The 14,612-nt window shown below is 36.1% G+C and overlaps 5 protein-coding genes across 5 annotated transcripts; 2 read left to right on the top strand and 3 right to left on the bottom strand.

Moving 5' to 3' along the window:
• Positions 1–4,568: 4,568 nt before the first annotated feature.
• On the top strand, positions 4,569–5,738 carry LOC137574620 (deubiquitinase OTUD6B). Its single transcript, XM_068286991.1, has one exon. The coding sequence runs from the start codon at positions 4,655–4,657 to the stop codon at positions 5,603–5,605; it is 951 nt and encodes a 316-aa protein (XP_068143092.1). The 5' UTR covers positions 4,569–4,654; the 3' UTR covers positions 5,606–5,738.
• LOC137574622 (sugar transporter SWEET1) lies at positions 5,688–8,543 on the bottom strand. Its single transcript, XM_068286994.1, has 3 exons — positions 8,000–8,543; positions 6,333–6,738; positions 5,688–6,139 (listed from the first exon to the last, which is right to left on the bottom strand). Exons 1-3 carry the CDS (start codon positions 8,167–8,169, stop codon positions 6,020–6,022), a joined length of 696 nt encoding a protein of 231 aa, XP_068143095.1. The 5' UTR covers positions 8,170–8,543; the 3' UTR covers positions 5,688–6,019.
• A 728-nt stretch (positions 8,544–9,271) lies between these two features.
• On the bottom strand, positions 9,272–10,917 carry LOC137574542 (DDB1- and CUL4-associated factor 13). The gene is made up of 3 exons (XM_068286896.1): positions 10,762–10,917; positions 9,980–10,694; positions 9,272–9,917 (listed from the first exon to the last, which is right to left on the bottom strand). Exons 1-3 carry the CDS (start codon positions 10,829–10,831, stop codon positions 9,365–9,367), a joined length of 1,338 nt encoding a protein of 445 aa, XP_068142997.1. The 5' UTR covers positions 10,832–10,917; the 3' UTR covers positions 9,272–9,364.
• Positions 10,918–11,366: 449 nt separating this feature from the next.
• On the top strand, positions 11,367–12,196 carry LOC137574621 (dynein light chain Tctex-type protein 2B). The gene has a single exon (XM_068286993.1). The coding sequence runs from the start codon at positions 11,429–11,431 to the stop codon at positions 12,161–12,163; it is 735 nt and encodes a 244-aa protein (XP_068143094.1). The 5' UTR covers positions 11,367–11,428; the 3' UTR covers positions 12,164–12,196.
• Positions 12,197–12,432: 236 nt separating this feature from the next.
• LOC137574643 (golgin subfamily B member 1) lies at positions 12,433–14,213 on the bottom strand. Its single transcript, XM_068287020.1, is given in 3 exon segments — positions 12,433–13,146; positions 13,149–13,204; positions 13,271–14,213. Coding segments are annotated over 3 exon segments (1,128 nt in total). The 5' UTR covers positions 13,834–14,213; the 3' UTR covers positions 12,433–12,637.
• Positions 14,214–14,612: the final 399 nt, after the last annotated feature.

Raw genomic sequence — 14,612 nt, 5'->3', positions numbered from 1 at the left:
TCTAGGATCGAAGATATATAAAGCTTTAAAGGAAGCTAACTTAGATTCATTAAGCTGAAGGAACTAAAGTTTTTCGGAATTCATCCAGCTAAAGTTCTCCGATTCTAAAGAACTTTGGACTCTTCTGGCACGGAGCACATCCGTGATATGCCTCACCTAATGGTAAAGGGTATTGGAGAAAAAGTATTACAAAATGTGTAAACTCAAATATGCATTAGGCCACAGTAAACACTCGACACTGGCGTCTGGTTTGCTGCACGCGCCTGGAGTTTATTTTTAGGTAAGTACATGATGATGAAGTCCAAACCACAAAAAATAAAGGAAGGCTCAAATATTTGTTTGGTGATTAACATGGGAATAATTAAGAGATTTATGGAAGTTCTCTAGTTTTTTTTGTGTGTTCGTTATCAGTAGACAGATATCAGACGACCGTCTGGCCCGATGTCAATGAAACAGTTATTCAAACTATAGTGTAGCCTATCACACACACACACTCTATCTCTCTCTCTCTTTCTTTCTCTGTGGTGTGTTGTGGTGTGGCAGGCAGCAGCACAAGTTGAAAACGTGATCAGTGATCGGTGAGTGATCGTAGTCGGAGACCTCGGACTGCTTCTCTCTCTCTGGCTTTTAGCTTCTGTTTTAAGTCTGTAAATAGACACATCGATTGAGATTTGCATAATAAATCGCATAATTAATGCTTGCAATGGAAAATTACTCGCGCGATTGTTGATCAATTGCCTTTACATTGACCCTTAAGTTATTTGCCTATACTAGTTTCGGAAAGATATAGTCTATATTTCTTTCAATTAACTTTTAGTTTGTTTTGTTTGTATGCCTTCGTTTCGATCGTTTCCGTTTTGCTAAGACGTTCGTTATGTTTGCCAAAAAAAAAAAAAAAAAACAAATAAAAGTAGAAAGAAATAAAATGTCAACTAAATGTTTGTTTTTTTTTTTTTTTGGTTAAGTTTAGTTGATCACGCTTCGATCAGGTGCTCTAGGTCAGTTATGGCATCACACAAAATCGAAAAGAGCGAGGAAGAGAGTGAGAGAAGAACAGAAGAACCCCAAAAAATAAAACCCCCAAACTAGTTCTATATTTATGATATTTATTTATTTTTTTTTTTTTTGTAGTTTATGCTGCGCAGTTTATCAGCTCTCAGTTGTCTCTCGTTTGTCTGGCCCCAAGGGGGAGTCTCTACATAGAGTGGGAGGGTAACGATCGGGGGAGGGGAGTAAAGTAGGAGGTCGACGGCGCACGGATTGCATTGATAAGACAACATGTCGCACGCCGTGCTGCTAAAATTAAACACTTTTTTTTCTTTCTTTCTCTCTATACAATCACTAGAGGAAAAAAAGGTGATCTATGTTGTTTTATTTTTTGTTTTTGGCGCCCGTCGATTTAATGCTACGATCTGACATGGTTCCCTCTGCTGATTTCATCAGGTTTTTTTTTTTGCGTAGCCCCCGGTTTCCAGACCCAGCCCCAGACCCAGACGAGACGCGTGTGTGTGTTTTTTTTTTTTTGAATTATTTATTTTACTTTATGGCCCGCAATGCCGACGGAGAACGATGGTAGTTTTCCGCTTTCCAAGAATGAAATTTCACTACACGCCAACTGCGAATGATATATTAATCGGCAGGGCGTATGCAAAATTCATATGTAACTTTATTCAAATTTTCATTGTAATTCAAATATTTATACATACATAGATTTCTCAAGAGGAATAATACTGTTACTTAATAGCTAGATAGTTCTTCAAGAGACTGAATTGGAGGTTTCAAATATAAATATTTCATGGTTTGAATTTTCCATAGGTGAAAAAAGCTACTCAAAACAAAGGTAACAAAAGTCACAAGATCACATTTTTAATGACCTTTTTAAGCTTTTCATAAATTTAAAGAAATAGTTAACAGGGACAGACTTAGAGCAGAAGGAATTAAGGTTTTTATTAGAGGAAAGAATAGAATGAGAAGAATAATAATAAAGGATTTCTATCTTGTTTCTCTTGGTCCCTGCCCTCCACAAGGATCTAAGTATCTAGGGAGCCCCGTACTACACTCTAAGTCCGCTCCTGATTATTAACGACACCAGGAAAAGGAAATTATATGAAATTTCATTTAAAAAATTTAAGAAAGATATTACTAAAAGAAAGCTAATTAGTAGAAAATTTTTTAATCAAAGAAGGTCATAAATTTGATTAAAGATTCACATATGAATGGAATTTATTTTCGATTTTTGAATAAATTAAATTGTGTCTAAAAATTTTCATAAATCAAAACGTTTCGATGAGTTTTTCCCAAAATTAATTCAATTTTTGTTTTCAGTTTGAATACAAGCTACTTATGAATCTAAAATGTCCATATAATGTGATAAAATTGGAAAACTCAAGAAACATTTTGAATTCCATTTAAAAGAAGGTTTTTTTTCTATTCATTTGGCTTTATCGTTGTTCTTTTTGCTTATGTTATAGACAAGCCTCCCTGCCAGCCAGCTTACCTATCTACCTATATACATATGTATGTATACCTACCCACATTATATAGTCTCTTTCATTATCTGTAACAAACACACATGCTTAGTATAAAATATCATTAATGGGCATATTTCTTTTATTCGGGTTTCTTTTCTTTTCTTTTCGGTTTTTTTTTTTTTTTTTTTGGTTCTTTGAATGAATTGATGATAGGAGAGTTCCTTTGTTGACTCAGATGTTTCTTGGCAATCTTCAATCTGTTGTTGTATGTAGAGAGGTAATTTAACGATAAACTTTGACATATCTTGGTGACCTCCTCACACTTGAAATGTGCATTACCAAGTGTTTTGTTTAAAGCGCATTTAAAATTGTTTAATATTATTATTCATTTATTTATAAATTCCAAATTCAGATTCAAATTCAAATTTGTTTCGATTGCTTTTTCGTTAATCTGTTGTTGTTTCTTTTCAGTTACGATAAGGTACATATATATTTTATTACATAGGGTATATGGGGTATATATTATATTTGTCAGCTAATGAGTTTGGAACGAGTCTTCTCAGAGCCTTCTAAGACCTTGACATTGCTTATTTAAATGCAACAAATAGGTTTTTTGATTAACAGCTGATAGAATTGATCGATAGGGTTCAGTTATCAGTTCATTTATAGCTATTTTTAATCATTTTTTTACCAAATCCGCAATTATTTTTAGAAACATTCATGCAAGACGACAAAGGTTCCCATCTCTCGGGGTCTTAACTAATCCCTTATCAAGGCTGATAATCAGCAACCCCGTCTTCTATCAGCTCTAAGGTCTAACAGGGGGTTTAGAAAATCCCCCGAAGTTTCCCCGAGCAAAATGCGATTGGCGCCGTGCATCTTGACAATTGCACACGTTGCTAAAAACTAAAATCCGCCTGTACATGCATATATATTGACTATATAGTAAGTTGTATAGTCTACCGATTATATTATTATCAATTAATTTAATGTGAAAGATTAGTAGAAGCATTTGTTTTCAGCGTGTCCAGGCAAGTAGACGGGCCCAAAGGCTGCTAGGAATGAGGCTGCAATGAAAGATTATCTCCTCCTCCCCCCGCCAAGTGCATGCCAGGCGAGTGACAGGCAGACCCACAAGATTTTGTATTTGGACTTGTATAGTTTTTTTTTTTTTTTTTGTTCATATTACTAGACAAGATTTTAAATGGCCCCACCTTCAAGTCGGATTCTAGAGACTTGATAAAGGGTTTTGTTAGAGGTGTTTGTTTATTCGGGAATGGGTGTGTCCTATGGGGAGAGAAGGGGCGTTGTTTTGACTGCCTAACTGATGAATATGATTGATTAGATTACCTGTTGCAAAATAGAAAATATTAAACAATGTAGGCACTACAAACACAAATGTAATCAAGGCAGATAGAATTACATTTGGAGAATCTTGAAAATGATTCTTTCTTTTGTTTATCATTCTATTTGGTTATAGTTAGTTATCTAATGACATTCTAAATAAGTTTTATAATCTGCTTGTTTCTATGATCCTTTTGCCAGTTTAAAGCGATTTTAGTCCACTTTTGTTGCCTGATTCGGAAATTTCGTTTTTCTTTTATCCGCTTGTTATCTACGTTCTCTTTTGTTTTCTGTCTGTATTGTTCTTACATTTACGACTTATCTTTAATATATATTCTATCTTATGCATTATCTTTGCCCTAATCATGGTTCTTGGTCAAATCTTTGTCTTCATCTTTATATCTTATTAATTATCTTAACATTATTTTGTTATCTCATTTTTCCCACATTTTCTAATTTATTTAATAGGCTTAAATAATAATTGTTAGCTTTCTTTGTTCTTCCCGTTGATGCCTTTTTTATTGTTTCCTTTATCAACCTTTTCTTCATTTGTTCAGCTTAAGGTCGTAGCAATTAGTTGTTTTTTTCTTGTTGCATTTCTTTCTTTGTTCAGCTCAGTACTTTCATCTTTTTGTATTCAAATTCAAATCGAATTTCATTCGCGCGCTACCATGAGCTAAAAGTTTATCGATAACATCGACACAATTATCGATAGTTGTACTAAAAAGTTCCATCGATGTTTATAAGAAACGGCCAACTGTCAAGTCGCTGTCATCTCAAAAAAAAAAAAACAATAATTAGAAAATTAGATTATTAAAGTTGTGGAAATTCCATAAAAAATGGCAAACGATGGCGGCACAACGAACGAATTGGAATCTCAGTTGGCTGAGGTTAGCCTGCAGAATGTGATCAGTCGACATCGTCGGGAGCGCAAGGAGCTGCAGGCCAAACTTCAGGCAATGAAAAAAAATGCACCCAAAAACAATAAAAATAAACGAAAGGAATTTCTCGAGGAGATGGCCCGTCTGGAGGGGGAATTAGAAGAGCGCCAGAAAGTCGAACTAAAGGTGGCAGAGGAGCAACACGTAGCCATTAAAGAAGAACAACCAGCTCCAGAGCAGCAGCCAGTGACAGCAGCAGCAAACGGCAAAGCAGAGGTTGTCGATGAGGAAGAGGAAGACGCCGGCGAAGAACAGCCGGCGTCTGGTCAGCGTTTGTCTAAGGCTCAAAAGCGTCGCAACAAGAAGGCTAACGAGGCACGTAAACGTGACGAGGAGATTCGATTGGAGCTGCAACAAGCAGCTAATAAGCCATCACCCAAACTCATAGAACTCCAACAGATCAAAGATAAATTGACAGCTCGTCGATTGACCATACACAATATAGCTTCTGATGGCGATTGCCTGTATCATGCAGTGCGTCATCAACTTATTGTGAATGCCCTGCCCGGACACAGTGTGCAGGAGTTGCGACAGGAGACATCCAACTATGTGAGGGCCCATAAAGAGAGCCTACTGCCATATATGACCCATCCAGAGACGGGTGATCTACTCAACGATGAGCAGTTCGAACAATATTGTGTGGACATTGCCAAAACCCATGCCTGGGGTGGACATATTGAACTGAAGGCCATATCATCTCTGTTACAAGTCCCCATCGAAGTCGTTCAAGCGGAGGGTTCACCAACTCTACTCGGCCAAGAGTTTGGTGGTGCTCCGTTGGTCATATGCTACCATCGCTATATCTATCAATTGGGCGCCCATTACAACTCCACAGTGCCAGAGGATTAACTGCTCTTCGCTTGGCGTTATGTGTTCATAGAAACCAAAAAAAACGGAATCGGGATAAACCACGACACCAATAAAAATGCAATTTTTATTGTAACATTTATAACTAGAAATATATATATATCTTTTTTTTTTTATTTATATTTGCGATTATTACTGGAAGATTTGAATTATTGTCAAAAATTGCAAATAGTGTTTGTTGCTTTTTTTTTGTTTTAAATTAATAACAAGTTAGCCAAAACGGGGTAAGTGCCCCCCTCCTCACTCATGCAAGACTTAGCTCTTAAAAAAAAAAAAAAATAAGGAAATAGTATTGTCCTATATAGAAAAATAATTTGTTAGTTTTTGTTGTTGCTGTTGTTTTTAAGCTTGAAGTCCTAACTAAGTTGATTTTTTTTTTTCTAGAATTTGTTCTTTTTAGTTATCTTTTTTGGCTTCCTTTTTGGTGCCCGGCTGCTTCTTAGCTGGCGTGCTGGGATAAAGGACAAACATGAATAGTTGAATGCCGCCCAAGACCAACATTAGCAGATTTTGCAACTAAAATGAAGAAAAATAATATTTCGATTAAAATATCTAAACAATGTATGCCAAGGACAAACATTTACGTATACGTAATAAATCAAATGACTCCCTAAACTATGCTACAAAAATTCAAGAAACGTTACTTATTGAATTGTGCACATGTATGTATATGTATGTACATATGTGTTTGGCCGATTTGTCTACTTACCACCATTGCTGTATTTTTAATAGAAATGGCATAAAGCATCCAGGAACAAGCCACTATATTACCAGACAGAATGATGGGGAAAGGCATGCCTTCAGTGCTCTTTTTCTCAATTATTTTGGGCAGATGCAATAACGGTGAACCAACCAACCATACCAAAATACCAGTAATTAGCATACCCAAACGGAATTCAATCTCTTTGGGATCCTCAAAATTAGCATAGGCAATCACGAGTAGAATAAATATGGCGGAATATGCAATTTGTTTCCAAATCTTTGTACGGCTACCACTTGAAGCATAATAATAGAAACCGCCAAGGAATACAAAATTAATAACCAAACCAATTAAATTGGTATTGATCATGGCAGCATCATTCATAATGTAGGCCAGTTTTAAACTGAGAACAGTTCTGAAATATCAATGAAAAATCAAAGTTAGTACTTAGAAAATGTTGTAAGGGATATTAAGGTCGATGACAATTTGGTGACATTCCTAACATCATTTGAAATTTATATCTTTGAATTCTTTTGGTAAATTAAGGTGAATAAGTGATTAAATGGAAAAGGCAAAAGGCTCTTTAATTCTATTGAATACCTTTTAAATCGAAAAGTTTCATAAATATTTACAAGCTAAAAGAGTTAACATGCATATTTTCTATGGAAATCATAGACTCAATCTGACTCAAACGGGTTTTGGGGTAGACCAGCTGCGTTTTGTTCTACCAATTATAATTATTATTAACTGGCAAAGTGTAAAGCTTTGCATTTCATTGCGATGGCGATTGCCTAGTCATGATACACATAGCATTTTGATAAACAATTTTAAGTATGTCCACGTAATAAACAGATAATGAATGTTAATATGAACATGCATATATGTATACGATTCAATCCCATCTATCAGTGTATAGAAAATCCAGAAAAGATAAGGTTTCGATAGCATAACTATGTGAATGGAGAAAGTGATGAAATTCCTATAGAATTTAAATGAAATTGTTTTAACTTTACTCCTTTTTAGACAGAGACTAATTAAAATACATGTCATTTGCCAATCCCAGACACGTGGACGACAATATGGGGGGATCGTCTATAATTTAGATTGACATTAGACTCTCCCATTATAGCCGACAAGCATAGTTAATATTATTTGTATATACTATATACTTTAAAAGAATACACTTCTCTCTCATCGTAGACCGATAAGAACTACGTGTTAGCAGGGACTTAATGTCGATAAGACAACGTGAAAATTACTACAATCAAAAATTAACTGGAAACTTTGTTTTTTGGACCAAGGTTAATACTGTCATGAGAATTAATTTGAAATTATAACCACTGTATTTAGATAATCAAGTGCTTATAAAAAAGAAAATATATAAAACTAAATTTGTCTATTTTTCTTCCTTTTTTTTTTTTTTTTTTTTTTGTTTTATATAATTCTCAATGAGATGGAGAGAATGATTTGAGAGAAGTCGTCGATGGCAATTACCATCGACCTTGAATGCGTCAGTGTCATGGCTACAAAAATTCAAAAAAAAAAAAAAAAAACTAAATTTAATCAATTTTCACATAGATTCAAATGTAATGCTTTTCTTCTCTCTCTCTTTCTATGGGTGTGTGTGTGTGTGTGTGGGATTAGTGAACCGTAAAAATAGACAAACATTTACTTACAAAACAATACCACCAAGAAATGGACCAACGGGATAGACATCGCTGCTTCCCTTCTTGCGTATATCATTGAGCAGGGCCACTCCAGATAGAAATTGTAGGGTAGTTATTGTGCCGGCTATTTTAGCTATCAGCGGGCTATAAGGTGCCAAGATATCACCCAGTGCATCCATTTTGTTTATATATTATTATGTTCGAACTTGTTTTCCAGGTAGGGAATGTGTGTGAATTGTGTGTGTCTGTGTGTGTGTCTTTGAGCCCAAATGAGAAGAGGTTGCTTAATTCACTGTGGTTCAATGGCGGTGCGCTGCTTATTTGACTGGTGGTTGGTGGTGCTGCTGCTGCTTCTGGTGGTGGTGGTGGTGGAGTTAACGGTTTATGCTTGCTTTGGATTGATCGCGGCAACGGCTTTTTTTATTCTAAATAACAAAAACTTAACAACGAACATACAAAAAAATCCGAAAAAAAAATAATGAAAGGAAAACTTAACGACCAAACAAATGTAAAGCTAAAGCAAACTATGTTAACAGAATGTTTCTCAAAGTGCTGTCCATCTTTTATAAAAAAAAAAAAATTCTCAGGTTTTTGATAGAATGTCTCTTATCGTGTTATCGATAACACTGGCCCCTACAGAATTATCGAAAGCTTTAGCTTTCAAATTTCACAATTATGTGGGGATACTTCATACTACACACATATCTTTTCAACTAACTCAGCTTTATTTAAATATATAAGTATTGGTATTTGGTTGGTGTTGCTATCATATCAGTAGGTTATCAATATATCAATTATTTCAAGAAATACTTATTTCCAAATATCATTACATTAAAAATTAAAAAAGACGTCATCCTTTTTTTGAAACTTAATCTATGATTATTAATATCTAATCAATCCATACATTTAGATAGCAAATAATCTTTATAATGGAAAAGTTTTGAAATACATTCCAAATCTTGATGTAGGTTGCGACCCATACATATGCACTTTATAGAATCTTAAAGCCTTTCAGGATCAGGCAATATTGTGTGACCACTCTGTGTGGACCCATTTCAATTCTGTGCTGAAAGGGTTAAAACCATTTAAACCTTTTGTAAGCTTCCTGAAGTTATTCTGTTTCTTAAATAGTTCTAAATTTCATCCAAGTTATGTAATATTTCTCTATTTTTTTTATGAGATTTTTCTAAAATGATCAATTCTGAAATGTTTATCAATTCGTCTTCTCAAGAATAAGAAAAGTCTCCTAATCTGCGTTACAAATTTTTTTTTCCTTTATAATTTATTTAATTTTTTTTTTATTCTATATTCTTATTTCTGTATATATCTATATATCTATGTAAATGATAAAAAAAACACTATTTGCATATCAATTTAAACTTCTTCCTTAATAATGTGTTTCTTCTTCTCACTGACATGTGGGACAGTGCCCTTTTTGGAGTGCTTACGCACATTGGCCTCCTTGATTTGATCCTTCTCCTTGACCACACGCATTTTGCGTTGAGCATTGAGGACATGACGCGGCACTTGACGATGCCGGGCAATACGTTTGATTTGCGGATGGGCTGCATATTTGGTTTTTAATGCTTCTTGATAATTGAAATTTGCCCTCTCACGTGGACGAATAACACCCAGTTTTTCGGATGCATTCGCCTTCCACATGCGTACATTCATTTCATCCGATCCAGAGAAGATGTAACGATTATCCAAAGACCATGAGATGCATACAACATGTTGCATACGTTTCGTATGATAAATATCACGCGAATGGCTCTGATGTGCCTGATAGATGCGTATAGTCTTGTCATAGCTGGCTGTAACGAATTCTTTGCCAGTCGGTGAATAGTCCACATCGGTAACAGCGGATACATGATCGAAATGCACCTTAAGAGGTGTGTGTAATTTCCTCGTGTCAAAGGTGTAGAGACTGCAGAGGCAAATGATAGGAATTATAGAAGGGAACAGAAAAGGCATAGAATAGTCACTTACTTGCAATCCTCATTGGCCACTGTAAAGTTAAATGCCTCCATGGGATTCCAGGCTAGTTTATTGCTCTTCATGGTCAGGACAACCTTGCGCAGGGGTTGTGCTTCACGTTGATCGTATAGTATGATACTACGATCGCTAGCACAACAAGCCAGTACATTCGTCTCTACGGGATTATATGAAATCGTATGCAATGTGTCGACACCCCATTTCAATGTCTTCAGCGGATCATTATGCTGTTCATCCCATATGGCACAGACTTCGCCGCATGTGGCAAAATGATTATCCTTTCGATTGTGTGCAATGCCAAGGAGAATATAGCGACTTAATATGGTATTCACTGGTTCCTCTTCTTCGCCAACTTCTGGACTCTCGGATTTCCAAACCTTGATGGTCTTGTCATCGCCCACGGTGAGGAAACGTTCACCATTTCTGGCATAGGCTATGCCACGCACGAAACCATCGTGGGCAACAAAATTACGTGAACTGCAACGATTGGCCAAATCCCAGATGCGCACCTCACCATCATAGGCGCCACTGGCTAGCGTAGATAGCATTTTCGGATGCTTCCCAAAGCAGGAGACACCATCACGATGGCCACTGAGATTACAGACAAAGGGTTTTGCAAATACCCGATCCAATTTGGTGGCATTCAAGGCGCGTACGTATTCCCGAGCACCTTCCAGTGGATGCAACTCCGGATCGTAATTGCGCGGCACTGCAATTTAAATAGAAATTTATGTCTTTTGTTTGTGTGTGGATGGATTTGGTTTCTCTTGAGTTACCTTTGTGCTGTTGCAGTTTCGTCTCGCGGACATAATTGTCCGGATTGCGACTCAACATTTTCACCTTCATTTTGTTTGAATGATAAAATCAAAATACAAATACAATTTACAGTGCAGCGTAGAAAAACAACATGTGCGTTTGCAGGGGCTGCCAACTTGTCTTTCGATAGTCATCAGCTGTCTTAGAGATGTGCAAACATTTTCGATAAATGATTAAAGTTGGCGGGCAATTTGAAAACAAAAATTTCGTATTATTATTATGGAACTACGAAAAAGGAATTATGTAATTACTTTTTATGATATCCTAATGTCACGTTTGAAAGACAAATATTTTAACAAATATAAATATTAATTTTTGATTAAATTTGGTGGTTTAAATTTATATGAATTTAAAATTATTTATGATCTGTGAGGTTTAGACAGTATTTAAAAATATATCAAATTTTTAAATTTGCAAGAATTTATTTGGTGTATTTAAAAATAATAAAAAATTAAAAAAAAGTTGAAACATGTTCAAAATTATTGCTGAAAAATTGTTTTAGGGGATTAAAAATTCAGCTTCTTGAAAATTTTTTTTGGTTTTAGTAGGCGTCAACACCAAAAAAAAAAAGTCTTAACAATATAGTCAACATCTTGTTTGTGTTATAAATTAAAATTTCTTTGGAATATGAAGGAGAAACGTAGGGATAGTGCTGCCTCTATAGGAACCAAACGTGGCTCTAGGCCTGCGTCTCGTCGACCTTCGCAGTTAAATGTGGATACACAAGCAGCCCAACATGCAACAACTTCACAAGAACCAACTCCTTTTGCAACAGCAGCAGCAGCTCCATCAACACAAGAACGTGTATCGGACGCTGCAGTTTCATTAGATCCTTCCCAGACGCCACAAGAGGAAGCAGTACCAAATCTTCCACAAGTCGACGGCTTAAGCCTTGTGGGAGCCAGCACAGTGGGCTCTACAGCAGTGCCAACGCCCATTGATTTGGATTTTCTTGATGCAGTATTGTCGCATGGTGAACTCATCCCGAATGCAAATGTTAGTATATATAATGCATATAATGTGGGACCGGCATTCGGTTGTAAATTTCCCATACCCATGATACGTTTAATGGTCGAGCGTTTGCTGAAAGAAAAATTGGATGGTAAAACCTACACAGCCGGCGAAGCTGTCAAATGGACTCGCGATGTGGCCGATGATGTCAATTTGAGAATGAAAGGAGCCTGCCATCAGACACGCTATAAACATGTGGTCAATGTAATGATCTATCAGCAAACTGGAGCTGGTTGCTTCTATGGAGCTCGCGCTATATGGGATGTTAATTCGGATGACTATTTTACCATGAGCTATGATGGCGGCAGTTTTGTCTGCATAGTCACTCTCTTTGGATGCTATCAATATTGATTGAGTATAAATTAAATAAAATACAAGTTTAAATGATTAAATATAACGACACATCCTTTTTTTTTACAAGAATTAACTAAATTAAAACTTGATAGAAATGGTGAATCTTTAATCTAAGAATAAGTCAATAATCAATCCTATAATGAAGTCCTTTTTAGTTATAGTAAAGATTTAAAAACTAATCTACGAAACAGTTTTTAGTTATGTTGGCTTCTATACTCATTTTATACAAATTATCCCACACATAGTTTATTTAAATGAAATTTAGTTTTGGTTTGTTGTATATTATATTTTAATTATATTGAAACAAGAATTTTTTTTTCTACAATTTTTGCAAAATTTTCTTAATTGAAGTTAACGCGATTAATTAATTTTTTTTTTCTTATTCTTTTTCATTACTTTTCGGGCAAACATAAACCTAAACCACACTGAACTAAAGAAGAGAATTCTTAAAAAATGAAAAAAAAAGGGAAACTAATTTGCTTTTTTGTTTAGAGATTCGTTTTGGACTTTCGTCTTCGAATAATGCGACTTTGGCCTCTTGGCTTGATTTGAGCAAACTAATGTGGCATCGCTGCTCACTATGGAGGATGCCGATTTATGTGGATTAAGCTTTTGTTGTTGTTTCTGTAGCTGGATAGCTTGCAATTTTCGTTCGGAACAACATTGTCGCAAAAAGATCAAGAAGCACTCGAAATTTTGACTATATTTCTGCAAATGCTCGGCATTATGTTTGTTGTTAAGTTGTGTCTGATGTCGTCGCCCATGGATATCGATTATCTCTTGGGCATGAAATAGGCATTGACAGGCACTGACAAGTGTATTCCTTAAAATGCATATCTGTTGCTTTTTCTTCAATGTCGTTTGCAGATAGCGGAAGCAGACCATTTCAAAACGACGCTGACCCTTACGAAATTCATCAAATAGTTCATTATGTTTGGCTTTAAGTTCTTCGTTCTCACATTGAAGATTCTTTAAGGCACCTTCCTTTTGGCCAATTGGCGTCGGCTTTGACGATGGGAAGCGGCCAACTCATCGTAGCTGAAAAGATACAAATGCAAATGCGATGAGTATGAAATCGAATATACTTATATTTGTTACTCTCACCGCTGTTGCATTAGTAGGGGACTTATGGACTCGTAGAGATGACCAGATGATTTAACTGGTGAACCACCACCAAATAGATCAGATTCAGGCATTTCTTGGTCATCCGATATGGAGCAATTATCGTTGCCGTGGCGTAGCAATTGAACTAAACGATTGTTTCGTTGTTTTTCAGTTTTCAATGAGAAATTCAATTCATTTATGCGTTCTGTTTGACGTTCGAGCGTTAGACGCAACTTGAATTCCTCTTGCTGATCCTCATAAAGGGTATGCTCTAGTTCACAAACTTGATGGAGAATTTGCTCAACAATGCGTTGATATGGTTGCCGTCGGTTCACCAATTTTTCTGCTGCAGTAGTCAAATGATCCGTTTGTTCTTCCTCCTCTTCGTTATCGTCAGAGCAAGAAGCGTTAATTGAACAGGATTGATCCACGGATGAGCAATTTGATGATTTGTCGGAGGAATTTGTCATTGAGGTTGACTTTTCGCTAGGCTTTGGCTGCTTCTTTTTTGTTGTAGTCTTAAAACGTTGACTTACACTTCGAGCTAAAGCGCTAAAGTTCATCCTTCTTCTTTTTCTTCTCCTTGGAGTTGTTGCTGTTCTGTTGTTATTGGTGCCCTCGTCGTGTTTATCTCCTTAGTGTTAGGTTGCCTTCTTCTGTTCTTCTTATGTGACTGCTGCTGCTGCTGCTGCTGCTGCTGCTACTACTGCTCCTGCTCCTGCCGACTGTCGTCTGATTTCTCTTACTTTGTTTCTTGTTTTATTTGATTCGTGTGTGTTTGTCGAGTTTGACTTACCCTGCCTACTAACGGAATACTTTTCCATATGGTTTTGCGTAACTTTTTAAATTGGTTTTCAGTTTTAACACCTTCTGCCTTCTTGGGCACTCAATCAAAGTTGTCTCTTACGCTTCTACGTCTTAGTCGTGCGTAAATTGCCATTAGCCAAAAAGGGTTTGTTTGCCACACTTGAGGGTACACTTATTGCATTTTTATGGGCAAAACTTTGACAAGGTTTTTTTTTTTTTTTTTTTTTTGAGTTTCTGCCATCTCTCTCTCTCTCTCTCTCTCCTTGTCGTATACTTTTTTTCTTAGCCTCCTCTCGTTTTTTTAGGTACGTTGTACTGTGTTGCATATGTCCTTGATTAAGGTAGGACATGGAGCATGGATTTTACTTGATTGAGGTAATTTTTTGGGCAGGGGATTGACAAATTTTAAAATGAAAACGAACGGAAGAAAAAGTTTGGTTTCTTTTGCATGTAACATGTGAAACATAGAAGGTTTTAGTTTATTACCCCGCAAACATTTGGGGAATAAGTTATGTGAATCTATCTTAATTAAGTA

Source organism: Drosophila tropicalis, unplaced genomic scaffold (genome assembly GCF_018151085.1).
Source record: "Drosophila tropicalis isolate 14030-0801.00 unplaced genomic scaffold, ASM1815108v1 contig_463, whole genome shotgun sequence".
NCBI classification, from domain to species: domain Eukaryota; kingdom Metazoa; phylum Arthropoda; class Insecta; order Diptera; family Drosophilidae; genus Drosophila; species Drosophila tropicalis.
Note: the sequence above shows the minus strand (reverse complement) of the source record. Positions and strands in the feature narration are given on the sequence as shown.

What these genes read in the sequence shown, in the direction of transcription:
- LOC137574620 (XM_068286991.1), top strand. Translation starts at nt 4,655, where the DNA reads ATGGCAAACGATGGCGGCACAACGAACGAATTGGAATCTCAGTTGGCT.
- LOC137574542 (XM_068286896.1), bottom strand. Translation starts at nt 10,831, where the DNA reads ATGAAGGTGAAAATGTTGAGTCGCAATCCGGACAATTATGTCCGCGAG. An exon ending in GAAACTGCAACAGCACAAAG is followed by an intron (nt 10,695 to 10,761) that starts GTAACTCAAGAG and finishes TTTAAATTGCAG; the next exon opens with TGCCGCGCAATTACGATCCG. An exon ending in GTGGCCAATGAGGATTGCAA is followed by an intron (nt 9,918 to 9,979) that starts GTAAGTGACTAT and finishes TTGCCTCTGCAG; the next exon opens with TCTCTACACCTTTGACACGA.
- LOC137574622 (XM_068286994.1), bottom strand. Translation starts at nt 8,169, where the DNA reads ATGGATGCACTGGGTGATATCTTGGCACCTTATAGCCCGCTGATAGCT. An exon ending in TTTCTTGGTGGTATTGTTTT is followed by an intron (nt 6,739 to 7,999) that starts GTAAGTAAATGT and finishes TTGATATTTCAG; the next exon opens with AACTGTTCTCAGTTTAAAAC. An exon ending in TTAAAAATACAGCAATGGTG is followed by an intron (nt 6,140 to 6,332) that starts GTAAGTAGACAA and finishes TCTTCATTTTAG; the next exon opens with TTGCAAAATCTGCTAATGTT.
- LOC137574621 (XM_068286993.1), top strand. Translation starts at nt 11,429, where the DNA reads ATGAAGGAGAAACGTAGGGATAGTGCTGCCTCTATAGGAACCAAACGT.